This window comes from Mytilus trossulus, chromosome 12 (genome assembly GCF_036588685.1).
Source record: "Mytilus trossulus isolate FHL-02 chromosome 12, PNRI_Mtr1.1.1.hap1, whole genome shotgun sequence".
Taxonomy (NCBI): Eukaryota; Metazoa; Mollusca; class Bivalvia; order Mytilida; family Mytilidae; genus Mytilus; species Mytilus trossulus.
This window is the reverse complement of record NC_086384.1, coordinates 25,549,274-25,568,095: the sequence shown is the minus strand read 5'-3', so window position 1 is coordinate 25,568,095 and position 18,822 is coordinate 25,549,274. Positions and strand designations below refer to the sequence as shown.

The window sequence follows — 18,822 nt, the reverse complement described above, 5'->3', positions numbered from 1 at the left end:
ATTGCATAACAATTTTCATATTGGTTTAGTTATAGGTCCTCGTGCAGCCGCATTGGCCTTCGGCTTTGCCGCAGGCCAATACTGCTACCCTCGGACCTATAACTAAGCCAATATGAATATTGTTACGCAATAATACTATAATACTAGTTCTTTATTTAAGGCATGGAAAACACGTTAAACATTTATTGCACTTAGAATTTTATTTTTGTTTTGTATTTAGTGTTTTTATAATTATTTTTTAAATGGCTACAGTTGACATTGAAGGTAAGACATATATTTTATTATTTGTTATGAAATCAAACTAATTTTTACTATATATTATTAACAAAGAAGGTCTTATTTTTATAGGTTATGCATGAATTCTTCTGCCAGAAGAATAAAGAAAACCCAGACAATTTTAGAGAACATATTGCTGGTAAAATGGAATGAATGATGAAAATTGTTGCAAAAGATGTAAAACTATCCACTGAGGTACACTAACTGCAAATATATTATGAACACCTTTTTCATGTATATATATAAATCAAAATTTGACTTTTCATTGGAGTTCGGTATTTTTGTTATTTTACTTTTTACTTGACATACAGTTAATAATGTCAAGCTAATTAGACAACTTTTCAAGTTTATTGTATTTTACTCTGGTATAAGTGACCAGCATTATTTTGTTTTAATAGGGGCATGATCTTGATCATCCTGCTTTATGGCGATCACATAGGCGCTTGATGAACCTCATAGTGCTTGGATAAAGTTTAGCCCCACAATCCATAAAAGCGTGCATGATTTACAATTTTTTTTCTGTACTTAATTTAAAAGTGGTCAATTTGATCACAGAAAACCATTTTAATATGACATGTTTATATTGGGAAATATAAGTATGAAAGTTACACTAAAATTACAATTGTAAAATTACCATAAATTGCTATCAAACACTTGGATGGGGAGTTATCTCATTTGCACCCATACCATATCTTCTTATTTATACTTAGTAAACATGTTATCATGTTGCAAAAGAAATTTTCATTTATTCTATTTAATATTTCTTCACAGGAAACAGAGACAGAAAAGAGTATTGCTCTTGTAAAAGGGTTAGAAAACAATGTTAACAGAAAGAAGGGGAAAGGGATTAAATCCAAGTCATGCATTAAAGTTGTAAAGGTATATTCATTTAAACAGTATTTTGGTAGATTAATTTGTGACAGTTTAAACAGATAAAACTCTGATATTGGTACAAGAAACTGATACTTTTAATTAAGATAGTGGTAGTAATGAATTCAATAGCTCTTTTGTCAAGATGTGTGTATAGTTACACAAAAAAAAACTGCTTGTGATAATTGACATTAGAATTGGCTTTTTTACATTAATGAAACTTATATTCAAAATGATTACATGAATAACCTCAAAACATAGACCAAATTCGAATTTGGGTGGCATCACTTTTATTGTTCTAGATTTATGGCCCTTTTTAAATTATATGCAAGTGGAGGCATCTGTGTCGCATGGACACATTGTCTATTTATTTTTATAGAATATTATGCATGAAATAAATAAGTGAAAAGTTAATTATTAAATTTTTGTACAAGGACCAATTATTGTATTCATCACTGAAGTCCATAAAAAAAGAATTGACTGGGGTTTTTTTTTCAGAATGTGCCGAAAATAGATTCCCTTCCCATAAAACACTTGGAAACGGAAGAGGAAGAGGCTCCGTATGTAGTGGTCTTCCTTGACCAGGAGGGAAATACCTTATGTTCACACGTAATTGGAGATGGCAGGAAAATAAAAGGACAAACATTAAATGTGTTGGACTCATTACTGTTACTAATTGCAGTTTATTATGTTTTTGATTTGGATTATCCCGAAATTTATTCCCAGACACTGGGGATTTTACAACAGTGGGCTATTGGGGATCAATATACCCAGCAAAAATCAAGCAATTGGATAAAATTCTCTGACGTGTTGTCAAGAAATAAAAATGAGTAAAAACTATACAGATGGTTATTATGTTTTATTAAGAATTCACACTTAAGGAAACTTTCAGAATTCCAGAGTAACTGAGATGACCATGGTTTATATTTAGTGCTGTTTCTGTCTTCAATGCCTTATCTATGATAGTAGATGGCATTATTTCTTTTCAGACTGTCAATCCATTCATTTGTCTGTCCTGAATCTTGTAAAACATTTTGGTGAAGTTAGTTTAGAAGTTAGTTTAGAGTGAAGTAGTAGTAGTAGTCATATCAACTTGAAACTTGGTACACATACTAGTACATGTATATAACATGGTTTTCTAACATCAATACCAAATAAGGTTTTTTACTCCATTTTCTTTGTTCACTGAACATAAAAAATGACAGGGCAAGACAGGCACCAGTGTACTGTGGACAATATCTTGTATCTTGTATCATTTCCATTTTTTTCAATGTGTTGTTTAGAAGACTGTCGTTTGTTAGGTTTTGTCTATTTGTGGTACATTATTCAGTTTATTTTTCTCTTTGGTATTCATATTTTATGAAGTTCTATTTCCATTTTGGAATTTTCCCTTGAATTAATGCTTATTCAAAACATTACAAAATGCACAATTCCTTTATTTCATAAAAAAAGAACATGTCAAAGGCAATGAACAACATCCTTGGTTGCTTATTATTGGTTTGCCAATGCAAATAACTGATCAGGTCAAAAACAAGAACCAATTATGGTGTGTATCGTCAGAAATCACCCATTCATCTTTTTGAACACTAGTGTTAATGTCATGTTAAACATGTGACATGTTAAAGAAATTAACACTTCCACAAGGATAAACATGTTAAAGTGTTAATTAAGTGTTTCCAGGCAAATTCACATGTAATGTGTTAATCATTTTAACACATTAACATGTTAATAATTATTAACACAAGTGTTAATGATTAACATTTTAACATGTTAAATAAGTGTTTCCAGGAAGGTGTTAATAATAGTGTTAAATCATTAACACTTGTTTTTACAGTGTAGGAGTTTCTCTAAAACAAATATTTTTTTATTAAATCTGTTGAATGGGTACCTACGGAAGTACCAGTTGGGTTTTTTTAAAAGGAGAGGGTGACTAAATTAAATTTGAAAAGGCATGACGGGAGTTTTGAGTTAAGAAAAGGTAGAATGAGTAACTTGGCCAAAAAAAAAACCTAACATTAAACTTGCTTACTATGTATAATATCATCAGTCTAGAATTGAATGAACTTGTATAACCCTCATCCCCCCTTTTTCTAGACCATCCACTCCTACGCGCGTACACCTTTTATGTCTTATGACAGGTTTTAGCCAGCAATATCACAAACGCAATTGTCGTATAAGATGTCAAATACATAATGATGTTCTAGATAAATGTTATTTGAATTAACCAAGACGCACAGGATTTAAATGTTACCTATTTAAATCTATAATCAATGTTTTGACACCGTCCCCAAATTTTAAGTCTAATTTGTCAACCTCAGCGTCGATAATATACCTTTTCGTAACATGTCTGATAAGACGGAGCTCAGTATTGTCAAAATATCCAGGAATTTGTTCTTTAACAGAATGGTCGTTAAATATACAGGCAATATTTACAAAATCAAAACCTTTATTCACATACTTTATTTTAATAAAATGTTTTTTATGGTCTTCAGGGTGATCAATTTTTGGAAATAGCTTAGAATAACAATATGCCATAATAATTTGAACTATTTCATACTTAGGACTGTTAGATGAAATTGTGTTGCAATCCTCTAACATTTTATTTAACCTATTAACCGGTAATGAAGAGAGCTTTGTTAACAGATGATGTCTGCCGTTGTTTTTTTAAATAGAAATTAGGTCCGAAATATTGGTATGATTGGTCCGAGATTTTCTTTACAACATGCAATACAACTAAAGAATGCTTTTATTGTTCAGTGTTGTTAATTGCTTGACGGATTTGTATATTTTTGCTACTGTGTGATTTTAAAAAAAATGTTATCTTTTATCTGTTTTTTATGTGGATGTATAAGTGCTTATTTTCCATTTGAATGAGATATGAAATGGTTTCGCTTAATTCAATGTTTAAAGCAAAATTAACCCTGCGCGTAACAAAATATGATAATCATACACTAGACAAAATAAACTTCCGAATTATGTTTTACACAAGAAAAACCATCAAACCAAATTTCAGCCGAAACGTATATTATATCTTACTTGAGTTGCTAATTTGTTATGACAGCATGCTTAAGAGAGCTGCAGACAGTTAAGTATTGTGCATTCTCATAAAAATTGGAAGTATTAAATGTTGTCTATATCACTGTTAAATGTAAAGTTCAAATTGCTACCTACTTTTACATGAAAATATTGACATGAAAAAAATGCATAATGATTCATTTCGTAACATTAAAGGACAAATGCTATGACGGCTATACAGTTTGTTATGTTCTGAAAAAGTAAAAAAGAAAAACGTAATGGAGAGTCAGGTGATAAAGATTTTAAACATAATCTTTGAATTTCTTTTTAGAAAACACCAACAGCGAAAGTTGAAAAAGAAAACTTGTCAGCTTGAATAAGATTTTCGTGAACTCTTTAGAACTAAATTAGTTTCACTTGCATAAATTATGTTTTTTACCTTGAATATTTCTGATTTCAGGTAATAAAAAAAAGGAAGAGTATGTGTGTTACAAATTTCTATTCGTCAGCGTTTCTCACTTTTCTAGTCAAAGAAAACAAAATTGTGGTGTATATTGTTTGTTTTATTCTATAAATCACAATGAATAATTCCAAAATATATGAGAGTGGCTAATGAAGGACAGTGATGATTCATTACAAGCGGGAGGTAATTAACCGATTAATTAGTCAAAATGCAGTTCAGTCATTTAAAATCAAATAGCCCTGTGTTAGTAAGTCTCATTTTCATGATGTTTTTGAGCTAGTCTGATTGATGCTAGAAATTTCATACAGTTGCAATTATTGGACTACATTGTATCTGAGACTCATGGGTACAGTTAAATATTATGAATTGTTATCTGCAGTTTTTTTGGTAAATTACAATCATTAATTTTGTGTATCTATATTTCAAATCACAAAATAAGTGTTACAACTATTTTATTTTTTGACATTCAGTGCCGCCCTTTACATAGAACACTGCATTGTAATACGAGCTGGACCTACTTTAAATTTGAAATTTATTTTTTAACATAACTCATTTAATAATGATTTTTGTTAGATTTGTTTAAAGAATGCAATGGAAATAAGAAGGCTTACCAATTTGCGCATTGTCCAATAAAAGAAGATTAAATTGACCATTCTCTCCTTTTTTACATGTGTCAGTACTATCCGATGAGTCCCATTGGACCTTGACAACACCACCTTTTGCAACATTGATAATAGTGCCAATTTCAGGATCTTCCTTTTCAAGTATGTAATCGTTTGGAGGTGTCCATGATCGTGATCGTATTACTCGAAGTCCTGATTTGATTTTTTCTAAGTAAAACAAACAAGTATTACTATAAAGTTCAGAAACATGTGCCAAGACGTATCAAAAAGCTACAGTAGCATTACTAGCATGCTCAAAAGAACACAAAATTCTTTCTTGTTAAAATCATATGAAACCGCAATTAAAAAAAAAATTGCAAATGTTTTTTTATATCTATAAGGATAGTTTTCATTATGAAATTTATGTACATATACTTTTTTCTGAAGATTTTTTTAAGAAGACGTTTACTTTTTTTTTTAATTGCTTGCTTCTAGGAAGCAATTCGCCGAAATATTTACAGTATGCAAGTGACCTTAGTGTGACCCTACTCGTAAAAACCCGATGATCGCAATACGCATGGATCTATCACTGAAATACACTTTCATCTGATTGTACATGTTATACACGTGCTCAGTATCCATGCTTCTTTGTTGATTTTTTACAATAAGGAGACAATCGGTAAACTACTGCTTCAAAAACACGGCAATTTATTAGCTGTCATATTTTCACATCATAACACATAGAGACAACAACAGAATTGACGACTATACGATATGGTATCGTGAGATAAAATCGTGAACAAAAGACTCGTTCCTCATGACTTTAAAGACTGTTTTGCTTATTGATTTTTATAACCATCTCAATTATGAGTAAAACTGTAGGACAAAAGGCTAAATAAGTATAACCCTTTATGTTATTGGGTTTGTATTTACACTGTGTTATAGATCAAATGTATTCGTTAAGTGCATGTTGAGAAATGTTGTTCATTTAGTTCCTTCGACAATGAGATAAATAAAAAAAATGCGTTATTTTCCAATTTTTAGATATGCTATACTGATTGATATTGATTGATTACATACCTCCACCATAACGTTTCCGAATCTTATTACCATGGAAGTTTGAATAAAATGAAAACTTTTCTTTTATACATGAATCCTTTTGAATATCCTAAAGGTAAAAAAAGACATTTACAGAATTATGTAAGCAAATTAGACAAAGAGTCAGGACCTAAATAAGACTGTGGTTTATTGATGATTTCAGTTAGTTAATGTAATAACGTAAAGTTTTTAATGTGAACTTATACCTGACAGAAGGGCAAAATAATTGTTTTGAATTTTTTGAAATTTCATGTGGTAGGTGTATTTAAACAATACACTGTAAATATAAAGTGAAAATAACATTTATTAAATATCGTATGTCGACATTTAACTTAAACATGTAAATGAACTTTGTCTTCAATTCAAAAGGCAAAACACACCATGACTCGTACATGATTCTTCAGCTGAGTTGGAACTTACGTTTCTGAATAATATTTAATCAGATAATACGGGAAATCTTCTATATATATCATACCAGATTTGAAGTAATAGCTACCGAGCAGATGATGATGTCGTGTATAGTCAACCAAACCTCGGTATCACCTTTAGTGTTAAAACACAACTACAATGCTTGATCAAAGTGATGATTCATTAGTGTTTTCACCTATTTACGATCAATCCAAATCACTGAAAGACTAGGAATATATACATTTATCAATACATGAGAGCATAACAACTACGACATACCCTAAATATATTGAAGAGCTTACCTTTTCTATCTCCTTATCACTATCATCATCGTCGATGTCTTCATCATCACTATCTTCATAATAAGTCTGTTATATCAAATATGATACATTAAAAGACAGAAGACCGTGAATATGGTAAAAAAACTTTTGCAAATTATGTGAGAGTAATTTCTGCATATAAACTAGGTGTATAATTAAAACAGTTATCAGGCAGTAATGCTCGAATAGGTTTTTAAGAAGATTGGACAAGTTTGGACCACAAAACATCACATTAAGATATAACACTGCTTTTAAAGATTTAAAATATCAACAAATGAAAAAGATAACAAGTTAAAATTCATCAATACAGTTTTGTACCTAGTTATTGGTTGCTCAAATGTATGACCTTGGGTGTCATATGCAAACAGCAATATTCTAGAAAATATGATCTGAATCTTTATCCTAGTTCAAGCTGGTGCTAAGTAATTAGCTTCATTAGCACAAAAATGTCAATGAGATAATGACACACCATTCAATTAATTTTTAAATATATGGGAGGTTACCCAACAAACATAATGAAAACATAGCCTAATTAAAAATCCTTTCCGGTCATTTATATTTAGAGATACAAACATGCTCTTGCGATAATTTTGAGTGAAACATGTTTTTGAAATGAGCCCCAGTCATAACATGACGCAAGTCCAATAGTATTATGTATATTGGGTATTAACAAATGGGAATAGAAAAACTTTAAAGTTTTACTGTAAAACTTACCCGGCGTCGACCGAGAAAAGATTTTAGTCTTTTTTCAAGTGACATGTCTGCAAAAGAGGAATATATTATTATCATTAAGTATAAGGCATTTATTTAGTAATAATTTGTGGTTCTAATGTGATATTTTGCTTTCTCATCAACGGATGATAACTATATTTACCACAGACTAATAGGAATACATTTGTATATAGTTAAGTGTGTTGCATAATAACCTCATATAAATTCACATGTATCGTCCAATTTTAAGACTCTGTCGACATTGCTGTTTTAAAAAAATTGTTGCAAAAAGGTTTTGTTTATATTGTCACGGTGGGTATGGTTGTCCTGCGAGAGAACGTACTGTGCTGGTGATTTGGTCCTGACGGGTGCTGGTGGGTCCTGATTCTGTGCTGGTGGGTTTGTTTACATTGTATCAGAACGGCAATAAAACGACTGTTTTGTTGCTTATTTTTTCTCTGATGTGTCATAAGTACCATGCATAGTATATTACAACAATATTATATTGCAAAAGTCGTGCAAGTTCGTTAAACGGAATTGTCCTGACGCTGTGCTGGTGATAAGAAAAACGGTCCTGGTTCTGTGCTCCTATGTCCTGGTTCTGTGCTTTTATATTTTAGTTAAAAGTGGCATATATTCAAGATCATTGACGCTGTACTGTTATTGACTAATTAGCTGTTGTCTGCTTTCTTGAAATTGACATTGTTGTGAATCTATTTATGAGAGAAAAAATACCCCTATTTTTTTTTTATCTTTTTTTAAAATTAATTTATTGGCCTGTTAATGGAACCCTTCTTGACCCCTTTTAAGATAAGAAAATATGTTTACGATTTTCGGGATCACGATCATTTTGCAAGATCACCAAAATACGTTGTAATTTATACAATACTTATATAAAGTAGATGATGTGGTATGTTTGTTGTCAATGGACAAATTTCCATAAGAAACCAAAGAAAGTATGTTTTAACAACCATACGTCATCGTACGACCTTCAACAATAACCCATAAGTTAGAGCGAGGTTACAGTGAAAGCTTGGAATAGTTTCTCGTAAGATTTAAAAGTTGTAAAAGAAAAATGTATCTTATAGCTATTAAGAATCACTTGCTGTAAGATTTTTCCAACAATTTTTTTTGTCTAAACGGTTAGCAGGGTTTTTTTCTTTCGAAAGTTCGATAGAACACTAAAAAAATCACTATTCTATGAAAGGGCAGGCTAGAATATGTCAGAGAGTGAAGACGAGATAACATAGAGAACACTAACAAAACTAAGATTTCTTAGCTTTTTCATTTCAAATTAAATATTTTTATAAAGAATTACGGGGGAGGAAGTGAACAATGTGTCCTTCTTTTCTATATTTAAATATTTTTCATGAATAAAAATAAAATGTGCCTAGATTATAATTGAAAATGAGTAAATAGAAAAAAATACCCAACTAAAATACACTTTTATTTTAATATTGGTACATGTAATATCATTAAGCTTTTAAGTTTTGTGTGTCAAACACACCATCTCCGTAGTAATGACTCCTTACTAAGATATTTCACTTCATTCATTTTTTTTCTGCATTTTTTTATATTGTGAATTCATAGAATTATTATATTAAAATATAGCCTGAATTTATATTTAAAAAAAACTGAATCTAAAGTCAGATATATCAAACATTTTTGTTTCCATTTATCCGTTTTCAGGACTTTAACAATCAACAATAACACGCCTGGAAAGTAAAATGCGTACTCGGCTGTCTGTAATCGACCATTTTTAGACACCCCAGGCTCCTAAAAAAACAAGCCAGGGTGGGGGTTCAAAGATGCAAATTAAGTACTTATATCAATATTTTATCTTTTCGTGTACGGTTTATGACCCCTCCTGTGGCCTGTCAATTCCGAAATGTGCAAACTGCAATAGTATCAAAACAGCACAGACAATGAATAAAAGAGATATAATTTTGTACATATATCAAGGGGAAACTTCTTGCAAAGCATTATTATTTATAGTTCATTATTGTATTTAGTAGAAATAGAGAATTTAGTGAAAATAAAATCACTTTTTTTGTAGAAAATTCACAGACCTTTGTACAGATTTTTTTTTATATTTAGCATGGGATCAACACAATGGTTCATTACCGAGCAAACAAAATCAAAATGTCTATCTACCTTGCACATTTCAGAAAATTCACATAAGATAACGAAACTGGGTCCAGCAACATTTATAAGCAATTTAAGATTTCGACCCTCACAGTTTCCATTCACCGCAAATATTCTCGTTAAAACGAATCATTTTAAATACAAAAATACCAGTTGCAGCCTTTTGTTTATCTATTAATATATGTATACGGATAAATTTATTGAAGGCAGCAGGGTCATCAGGGTGATGAGTCCATGTCATCTGAAATAAATGCTAAGCATAGATCTAGAAAGCGACAGATAATTATGACATTAAAAAGAATCTCTTCTTTTCGACTTTTTTCAAACAAATTGACACATAAAATGAATTATATAGTATTGTGGAATTTTTAAATTATTTTACATACTATATATTGTTATCTGATATTGGACGAAAGATGTTGGCCTTTTATGTTATTATGTAATACAAGTTTAGATCACTTGAAAACACATATTAAACAGCCAAATGGATGCACAAGAGCTAAAATAGGAGTCATAGATCCTGTTGGCAACAATTATCTGGCTAATTTTATTGATTTTGTAACATTTGTTTCAAATATGACCAACTTCTTATCCAAAAATCACCAGCACCGTATCAGGACCCACCAGCACAATGACAGGACCCACCAGCACAGTATCAGGACATGAATAATTTGAGAAAATGCTAAATTTTAATAAATTGCAATGTTTTTTTCACAAAATAGTTTTGTGGTGTGGATTGCGGTAAAGAAAGCGGACTCTATGAGTATTTTTGTTTTATTTTTTCATTTCGAAATTTTCTGAAAATGAGCATTTTTGTGTTACGCTTACTAAAACAGTTTAGAGGGTCAATTTTTCAATGGCTTGTATATGAACCCATAAGAAACGAAATTGATAAATCTCAACTGTTTTCTCCCATTTTTTATGAGTGAAAACGTCAAAAATCATAATTTTCGTCTTTGTTTACATTTTTTCATTGATCACCAGCACCCGTCAGGACCGAATCACCAGCACAGTACGTTCTCTCGCAGGACAACCATACCCACCGTGATTGTATTGCATAGCAGCAAATAGTTTTTGCTCTTATGCCTGGGAAAATGTATCAATTTTATGATTTATAAATTTAATGTCATATCCAAACATTACTTCGTATAATTGATATTTAAGTTGAGGATTATTCTGTTACATGTTCGCTCTAAAAGTGAAACTTATCGCACTTAAAGTCGAATCATTGAAGTAGATGTCGTTTCGTTTTTTTTTTTATGTATTTCATCGAGTCAATATATCGGCCCACTGCTTAGTTTAATAGAACATGCTAATGGTCGACTTACTAATAACTACATGACCAAACCAATGTAAACTGCAATGTTTGGATTTAAGATCATACGTGTTAAACGGATTTTTTTAATACATACACAAATACTTTTCATTCAAACCTATATATTTTGGCTTTTTTCTAGCATAATTTCGATCACACCACACGAAAAATTATCCAATGAAAGTCTCTTACATTTATAATTTTTATAAACAATAACGTCTAATAATAACCATTCTTAAACTTGAAGCTAATGTCTCTAGTATTTTGAATTTTGAAAAAAATGTGAAAAAAAATCATCTTATTCGCATTTACAGAATATTTTCATAACCATTTACAATTTACTCGTCAAAATATCATTTATATGTACCAATTGTTAAAGCGCATGTAGGAATTGAAATATAAGATTGTATTTATGTCTTTTCGAAAGATAACCATAGCGATCCAACATCAGACAATCGTTATGTTCTCTTTCGCAAACGTTTACTCCGTATAAGCCGTGTTTAACTGATAGTAAGTAAGTAACCCATCAATTCCCGTACGCATTTTTTTATCGACTCAATTAAGCTGAAAACGCATACCATCAAATTTTTGTAAAGAAATCCAATTTTATATTTGCTGTCAACAAGTGAAATACAAATGTAAGTCATTTTTCTTTTCTCCTGCAAGAAGTCAATTATTTCCCAGAAAATTCTTTGTTGTATAAGTCCTCGAATTTTTACTTTTTAAAGTATCGATGTCCGCATCTGAGCTAGTTGACAGAAACAGGAAAATAAACATGAAAGACTATTTCACAGTCTATGTAATTTATTTGTTTTTAATTAGAAAAAAAAAAGGAAATAAAAATAAACAGTCTACTGATTCTGAACATGTTTGCAATAAGGCTTTAAATACTTCAAAGCTAAAATTCCTGGAACAGATGTGTTCATAGATATACAGGTGACCGCTTGCGCTAGAATATCTAGGTAAATATTCCTAGTTGTATGATATGAATGTTTCTCAAAACTGAGTATGCATAATGAACTGAGGCATTTTTAGTTCAGAACTATGTCGAACTGATAAATGATTTTGTATCATTCTATCAGAGTTTCAAGGTAAACTTTATACTCCCAAACATCACAGATCTAAGAGTTGTAGCATAAAGATGGAAATTGCAATTGTTAAAAGTTGTGTAAGTCATCATGGTCATAGTTAATTTTGTTTTTGTATCATTATTCCTATGTTTTGATACTGAACTTTTCATAAGTTTCGTACTTTACTTTTCAATTGTTGTTTTCATATATTATAACGCTTCCTCTAGATCACGAGAAGAGCACAGTGTAGGCGAACTGAATTTAAGATAATGATGTATTGCCTGATATCAACTCTGGTTATTCAATTTAAGTTCGATTATATACAAGCTTTTTTATTTTATTCTATGGAAACCTTTATCATTATAATAAATATGAAAAGTCCGCTACTCGTCGATCTAGTATATTGCACATATCAGAGTGTCGCCACTTTTCCTGTTTTGATGTCAACGAAAGCATTAATATCATACATTTTGTTTTATTTGAATACACTTTTAGAGATTTATAAAATGTTACACTTCTAAGATTTTTAGGGAGCTACCATTTGATTTTTATGGGGGGGCTAGGATGAAAAATTTTGTCCTGCCTTTTTTTTTAGCTGGAATCTCTGTCCTGCCTTTTTATTTTTCACTCTGTTCGGTCCTGCCTTTTTTTCCTCGTTTATCCTGACTTTTTTTACCTAAATTGTCGTCCTGACTTTTTTTTTTGCAAGTGTCTCATCCTGGCTTTTTTTTTACTCAAAACTCCTGTCCTGCCTTTTTTTTTCAAATTTCATCCTAGCCCCCCCCCATAAAAATCAAATGGTAGCTCCCTTAGTTTAAACATTGAGATGTATTGTGTACTACTGGGAAAAAAAATCCCGAATCGAAAAAGAGGAAATGAACATCGTTCTCACCTTTGAAAGTTATCAAACACCTTACGAATATCCGATGGAAATATGGTAATTAATCTAACGCATATACGTTCTTATCACTTTACCGTTTTACACTCCGAACAGTGCGATACGAGAAATACCTCTATATTCGATAAAAAGATATCACGTTACATGGTAATTTCAATGACATATAGTTTCAAATCTGCCTTAATAGTTCCATATAATATCAAAATAGTGTCTTATTTGACATATCTTCTTTGCGATCTAATGTCAGATCATACACGCTCTAAAATCGATCGCAATGCTTGTCTACCGTTACATATACACCACTAGAAGAAAAACACATCTGTAAAAGAGGGACGAAAGATACCAAAGGGACAGTCAAACTCGTAAATCTAAAACAAACTGACAACGCCATGGCTAAAAATGAAAAAGACAAACAGAAAAACAATAGTACACATGACACAACATAGAAAACTAAAGAATAAACAACACGAACCCCACCAAAAACTAGGGGTGATCTCAGGTGCTCCGGAAGGGTAAGCAGATCCTGCTCCACATGCGGCACCCGTTGTGTTGCTTATGTGATTACAAATCCGGTAAATAGTCTAATTCGGTAGGTCAAATTCATGTAAACTATAATACCAATTTCAAATCGTACATGTAATGTGTAATACAAGGCAATTACAAATGCTCTAAATATTTTTTTAATTAGCCTGATTTCGATTGTTTCTCAAATTTCCTTATGAAAGTCACTATAAAAATAATAATAATAATAATAAAAGTAATAATGCTATTTTTTATACTTACCGTAGTCACTCATCTCGACAGGTGCAGAGAACACACGATGAAATGTTCAAACTAACATGCCAAATATGAAATAAAATGTTACATATGTTTCTGAGAAATTTATCATCATAGAAAGAAACAAAAACATGACTCCGGGAAATAAAAGACTACTTCACTGAACGGATACTTATATGAAGATTCGATCTTAATTATATTATACTTTACTCCCAGCCTTGGTAGATCAGCTATCTTTCCGTTGTTTGTTTGATTTATCATTAAAATACTATTCACCTGTTTTTCTTGATTTTACTTGTACATGTATACATGATATTAATGTGTATAGTGTACGTATGAACTGGTAGCCTTGGACAAATGTACATGATGTAGTACATTTTTAGATCTTATACTTTATATTTCCAAATATAAATAAAGTAGTCAACCATACACAACAATAAATTTTACATATATAATTTCAACAAACGGTTCAAGACTACCAAATATGTGTTCTTCTTAAAACCATGTATTAACTGCAAAAACACGTAATTTCATTCTTTAAATTGTTGGCTTCAAAATCAATATAAAAAGAGATATGGTATGATTGCCAATTAAGCAACTCTTCACATGAGACCAAATGACACAATAATGTCCAACTATAAGTCACCGTTCAGCTTTCAACAATGAGCAAAGCCAAAATCACATTGTCAGCTATAAAAGGTTCTAAAAAGACAAATGTCAAACATTTCAAGCTAGAAATCTAACGGCCTAGTTCATGTACAAAACAAGAACGTGGCCATAGTACACGGATGCTCCAATTGCAATTTTATCAAAAACTACCTTAACCAAAAAGTAAAACCTGAAGTAGGACGGACGAACGGACAGACGAACAAACAGACGGATGAACAGTCGAACAGACCAGAAAACATAATGCCCATTAAAACATGTGTAACGTATCAACAAACGACAACCGCCGAATTACTGTGGGACAAGCACAAACACACAGAATGTGGCGGGGTTAAATATGTTAGTGGAATTCAAACCGTCCTCCTAACCAATCATTGACTACTGAAGCAGGCAAGTGTGACAATGTCAGATGAATCCTCCAAGATAGTAGTACATTTTATAATCATCAGAAGCACTTAATATACATGAAGTTAACATATTACTAATGGTATCTTCGAAACAGATCATGAAACAGAAGCTTATCATTAACAAATGAACCTTGTTCATGTTGTTGAAATACGGAATAACTCATATATTTAAAATAAACGGATCAAACTAAATGTACACGGATAACTTTAAGAATATGCATAGTGTTATTTGGATGGAGAGTTATCTCATTAGCACTCACATCACATCTTTCTATTAAGATCTATCTAAAAAAAATCAGTTTTCGAAATGTTACAATTTTATATAACTAAGCCATATATCAATCGAAGTTCTTGTTAACAATCATGTTATTGTAGGCCATCCGATACAGTTTCAAGGGAGTTTTAAACTCTTGGCGCGACGTTAAGCGTTTGAAATCCCGCTAAACGTCACTTTTTGCGGGACGTAATTGTGTGTAATGTTCCGTAATAAGAAACGTAATGTGGAATTTTTATTCTCCAATTTCTGTTTTTCCCGCATGCTAACTTCTACGCCATTAATATTTGTGCATTCGATTCTAACAGGATAACAGTCTAGTAACATTATAAGAAATAAAACAAATTACTGTTTCTTTGAGCTCTTCTACAAAATATCGCATAGTGAGCAATCTCAAGACGACTGACCCTTTTGTTGCATGTCAATTATCATTTTTTTATCATTCATCCATGATTGATATTTTATTACATCACAAGAAACCAATGATATTTTAAAACTAATACAGAAAATGTAGGTTAACGCCGCTAACAACTTTTATAAAAGAACAAAGTTTTTGAGGACTCTCAGGAAGATTAGTTTTAACTAATGGGATCGTCCTCTTGAAATAAAGATTATTTATCCATTTTATTTTATTTAAGTTCCTATTACTTCCACGTTGCACGTATTTTATCTAACAAGAGGCAATAGCCAACAATATGTTTATACATCCGTAAAAATTTTGACGGGACATATTATAGTATACAAATGCCCGCGTCCGTCTGTCCGTTGTAAACATGGTACAGCATATTATCCAAAATCATAAGACGACGGGCGTATCATGAGTTCGTAGCGCAACTGTTTATTTTTTATTTTTTTTTATAAATATATTAGAGAAATGACGGCATGACAGCAAATACAATGCAATTTCCAATATAATCAATATTTCCGAATCGCATATCTCTTTTAAAGAATAGTTGATATGCACTGATTTTCGAGCGTGTCCATACGGTATCAGTTTTATAGAAAGTTAACAAGAATTGTACACTTGAAAAATTCAATTAACCAGAAGGACCGAAAGGACAGACAGAGGAATGGACGTGTGATATTTTATGTACGCGCTATATGGTGGGGAAAATATATAGTTATTGACCAACGCTATGAGAGAAGGAACTAATTCAATCGTATTTGCCAAATACAAAAAATCAAAGTTGTAGTTTCATTGTTTGGACAAAAGCATTCTTTAGCAAATTGAAGACTTCTCCTTTATAAGATTTTGCTTTTGTTTTCTGACCACATAACACAGAAGATGTGGTACAATTGCCAATGAGACAACTCTCAACAAGAGACAAACATGATACAGAAATTAATAACTATAGGTCACCGTACGGTCTTCAACAATGAGAAAATCCGATATCACATAGTCTCCTATAAAAGATCACGAAATGACAATGTAAAACAATTCAAACGAGAAAAGTAACGGCCTTCTTTATGTGCTACAATTTATGTACAAAAAAAAGTTCCGTTTGCAGGATAATGCTGAGTTCACACGTAATTCGAATTCGATTCGCATTAACTAATTCGAATTAGTTTAATTCGCATTCAAAATAGTTTACGTACTAACGTAAATTCTAATTCGAATTGCAATGCGCGTTTAATTTGATTTACTGTCCAAACGACGTTAACTTTTAATTCGTATCAACAAAACCGGATTTCTCAGTGAATAAAAGGATTTTAGGGAATATTTGTAATGAAACTGCAGCCCACCAAACAAAACAAAATAAATCTAGAGGTCAACACGGTATGAAATAATATACGAGTGTGTACAGTAAATGTACCTGTATGTCAAGTTCTAAATTGCCGAGTCTTCAATTTTAAAAGCCGTAAAAATTATCAACAGTCTGTAATAACAGTTTTTGAGATCTTTCTCACTTAGACCACAAACGGAGAGAGGGATTTGTTATTCACATGATTTTATTTCCGAAAACAATATTACCAATTTATAGATAGTAATTTACACATGTTACAAGCAATATTTATACATCTGAAAAATGTCTCCGGTCATTTGCAGAGATAACGTCGAAATTGTCTGCCAGCGACGTCGTGCACTTTAGCGCTAACGTTGAGGTTACAAAGGGGGGACGCAATTTTTAGGATAAATCGCGTTTATCATGGAATCAAGCACGGTGACCTATATTTTTTTATTTGGGATTTGGAGAAAGCATGACAAAATGCAATTTATGCAGAAAAATTTTAAAAATGACATTTTCAGAAACAGTTTATTTCTATTTTTTTATGTTTAAAAAAATACCACTTTGAGCATCTAGTCCACAATGACAAGCAAGGCTTGCATAATTGTATAGTTATTCATGTAGTGATTTATTTTTTCCCTTTTTGTCACTTATCACAGCTTCAGATTGAACCCGATCTTAATAATTTACGACCAAAAATATCTGCTCCAAATTTTTTTGACATTGCCTAACTTTTTTACAAAATTGCACAAATCCCCAATTTTCAGCCTCAATTTTCTCGAAAACAAGCACGGTGACCTATGTTTTATTTTGTGTTTTATTTTATAACTCGCCAAGGCCTACAACATATTACAAATTTATAAAAATGACATTAGCACACCCAAAGTACAATGTTATCAGTTACAAGTTAAACTATACAAGTACATGTAACACAATAAACAAAACAAGTTACACAATAAACTATGCAAGTAACACAATAAACAATACAAGTAACACAATAAACTATACAAGTAACACAATAAACAAAACAAGTAACACAATAAACTATACATTGTCACGTAACACAATAAACAATACAAGTAACACAATAAACAATACAAGCAACAGGATTTATCGATAACAATGGATAATTGACAATACAAGTTACAGGATGGACAATACAAGTAACAGAATAGACAATAATTTCAGGGCCTTTTATATCTGACTATGCGGTATTAGCCTTGCTCATTGGTGAAAGTCGTACGATTACCTAAAGTTGTTAAGTTCTGTGTCAATTTGTTCTCTTGTGGAGAGATGTCTCATTGGTCATCATACCACATCTTTGTTTTATACAATGTAACAAAAGATGTGTCTAGTCATTCTTGTATGACAGTGTTTGATCCTTGCATTTTTTGTTTGGTTCAAGAAGAATTGTTCGTTTTGACTTGCTGATAAAGAGGAAGATTTAAATTAGTAACGTTATTAAATTTTTTAAGGATTTATTAGGTGAGGTTGAGGAATTAAAAAATCCTTGACAATGGGCTTCGGGGTCAAGGACAAGTCAGAATTCCGCAATAAAAAATAAATGAGTTGTCTCCCATGAAGAAATAAGGGCGGGTAATTTGAAAATCTCTTCATTGGTTTTAATATAGCATACCCAACTATATCAGTCCTATTCAGGACCGATAACTCTGTCGATAGATATTATCGGGTATACAATATTGTCAATCGTATTATACGTCTCTGTTGGAATGTATATAATAAATCTTTTGTTTTACACAATTTAAACTTTAAATCGATT

The 18,822-nt window shown here is 31.4% G+C and overlaps 2 protein-coding genes across 3 annotated transcripts in view; one reads left to right on the top strand and one right to left on the bottom strand.

The window, feature by feature from the left end:
- Positions 1–14,132, bottom strand: part of LOC134693540 (uncharacterized) — a 50,127-nt gene extending 35,995 nt beyond the window's left edge. Inside the window, exons 1-5 of the mRNA XM_063554377.1 lie at positions 13,975–14,132; positions 7,767–7,813; positions 7,035–7,100; positions 6,307–6,394; positions 5,236–5,454 (exon numbers count right to left, since the gene is read on the bottom strand). Of these exons, the coding sequence (XP_063410447.1) occupies positions 5,236–5,454; positions 6,307–6,394; positions 7,035–7,100; positions 7,767–7,813; positions 13,975–13,987 (433 nt within the window). The 5' untranslated portion in view covers positions 13,988–14,132. The remainder of the gene's footprint in view (positions 1–5,235; positions 5,455–6,306; positions 6,395–7,034; positions 7,101–7,766; positions 7,814–13,974) is intronic.
- LOC134692990 (uncharacterized) lies at positions 353–1,986 on the top strand. Of its 2 annotated transcripts, XM_063553660.1 has the most exons (3): positions 353–471; positions 1,048–1,155; positions 1,645–1,986. In XM_063553660.1, the coding sequence occupies exons 1-3, from the start codon at positions 430–432 to the stop codon at positions 1,978–1,980; spliced, it is 486 nt and encodes a 161-aa protein (XP_063409730.1). In that variant the 5' UTR covers positions 353–429; the 3' UTR covers positions 1,981–1,986. The 2 variants fall into 2 exon arrangements, with proteins under 2 accessions (XP_063409730.1, XP_063409727.1); XM_063553657.1 differs by lacking the exon at positions 353–471 and having other exon boundaries at positions 824–1,155.
- Positions 14,133–18,822: the final 4,690 nt, after the last annotated feature.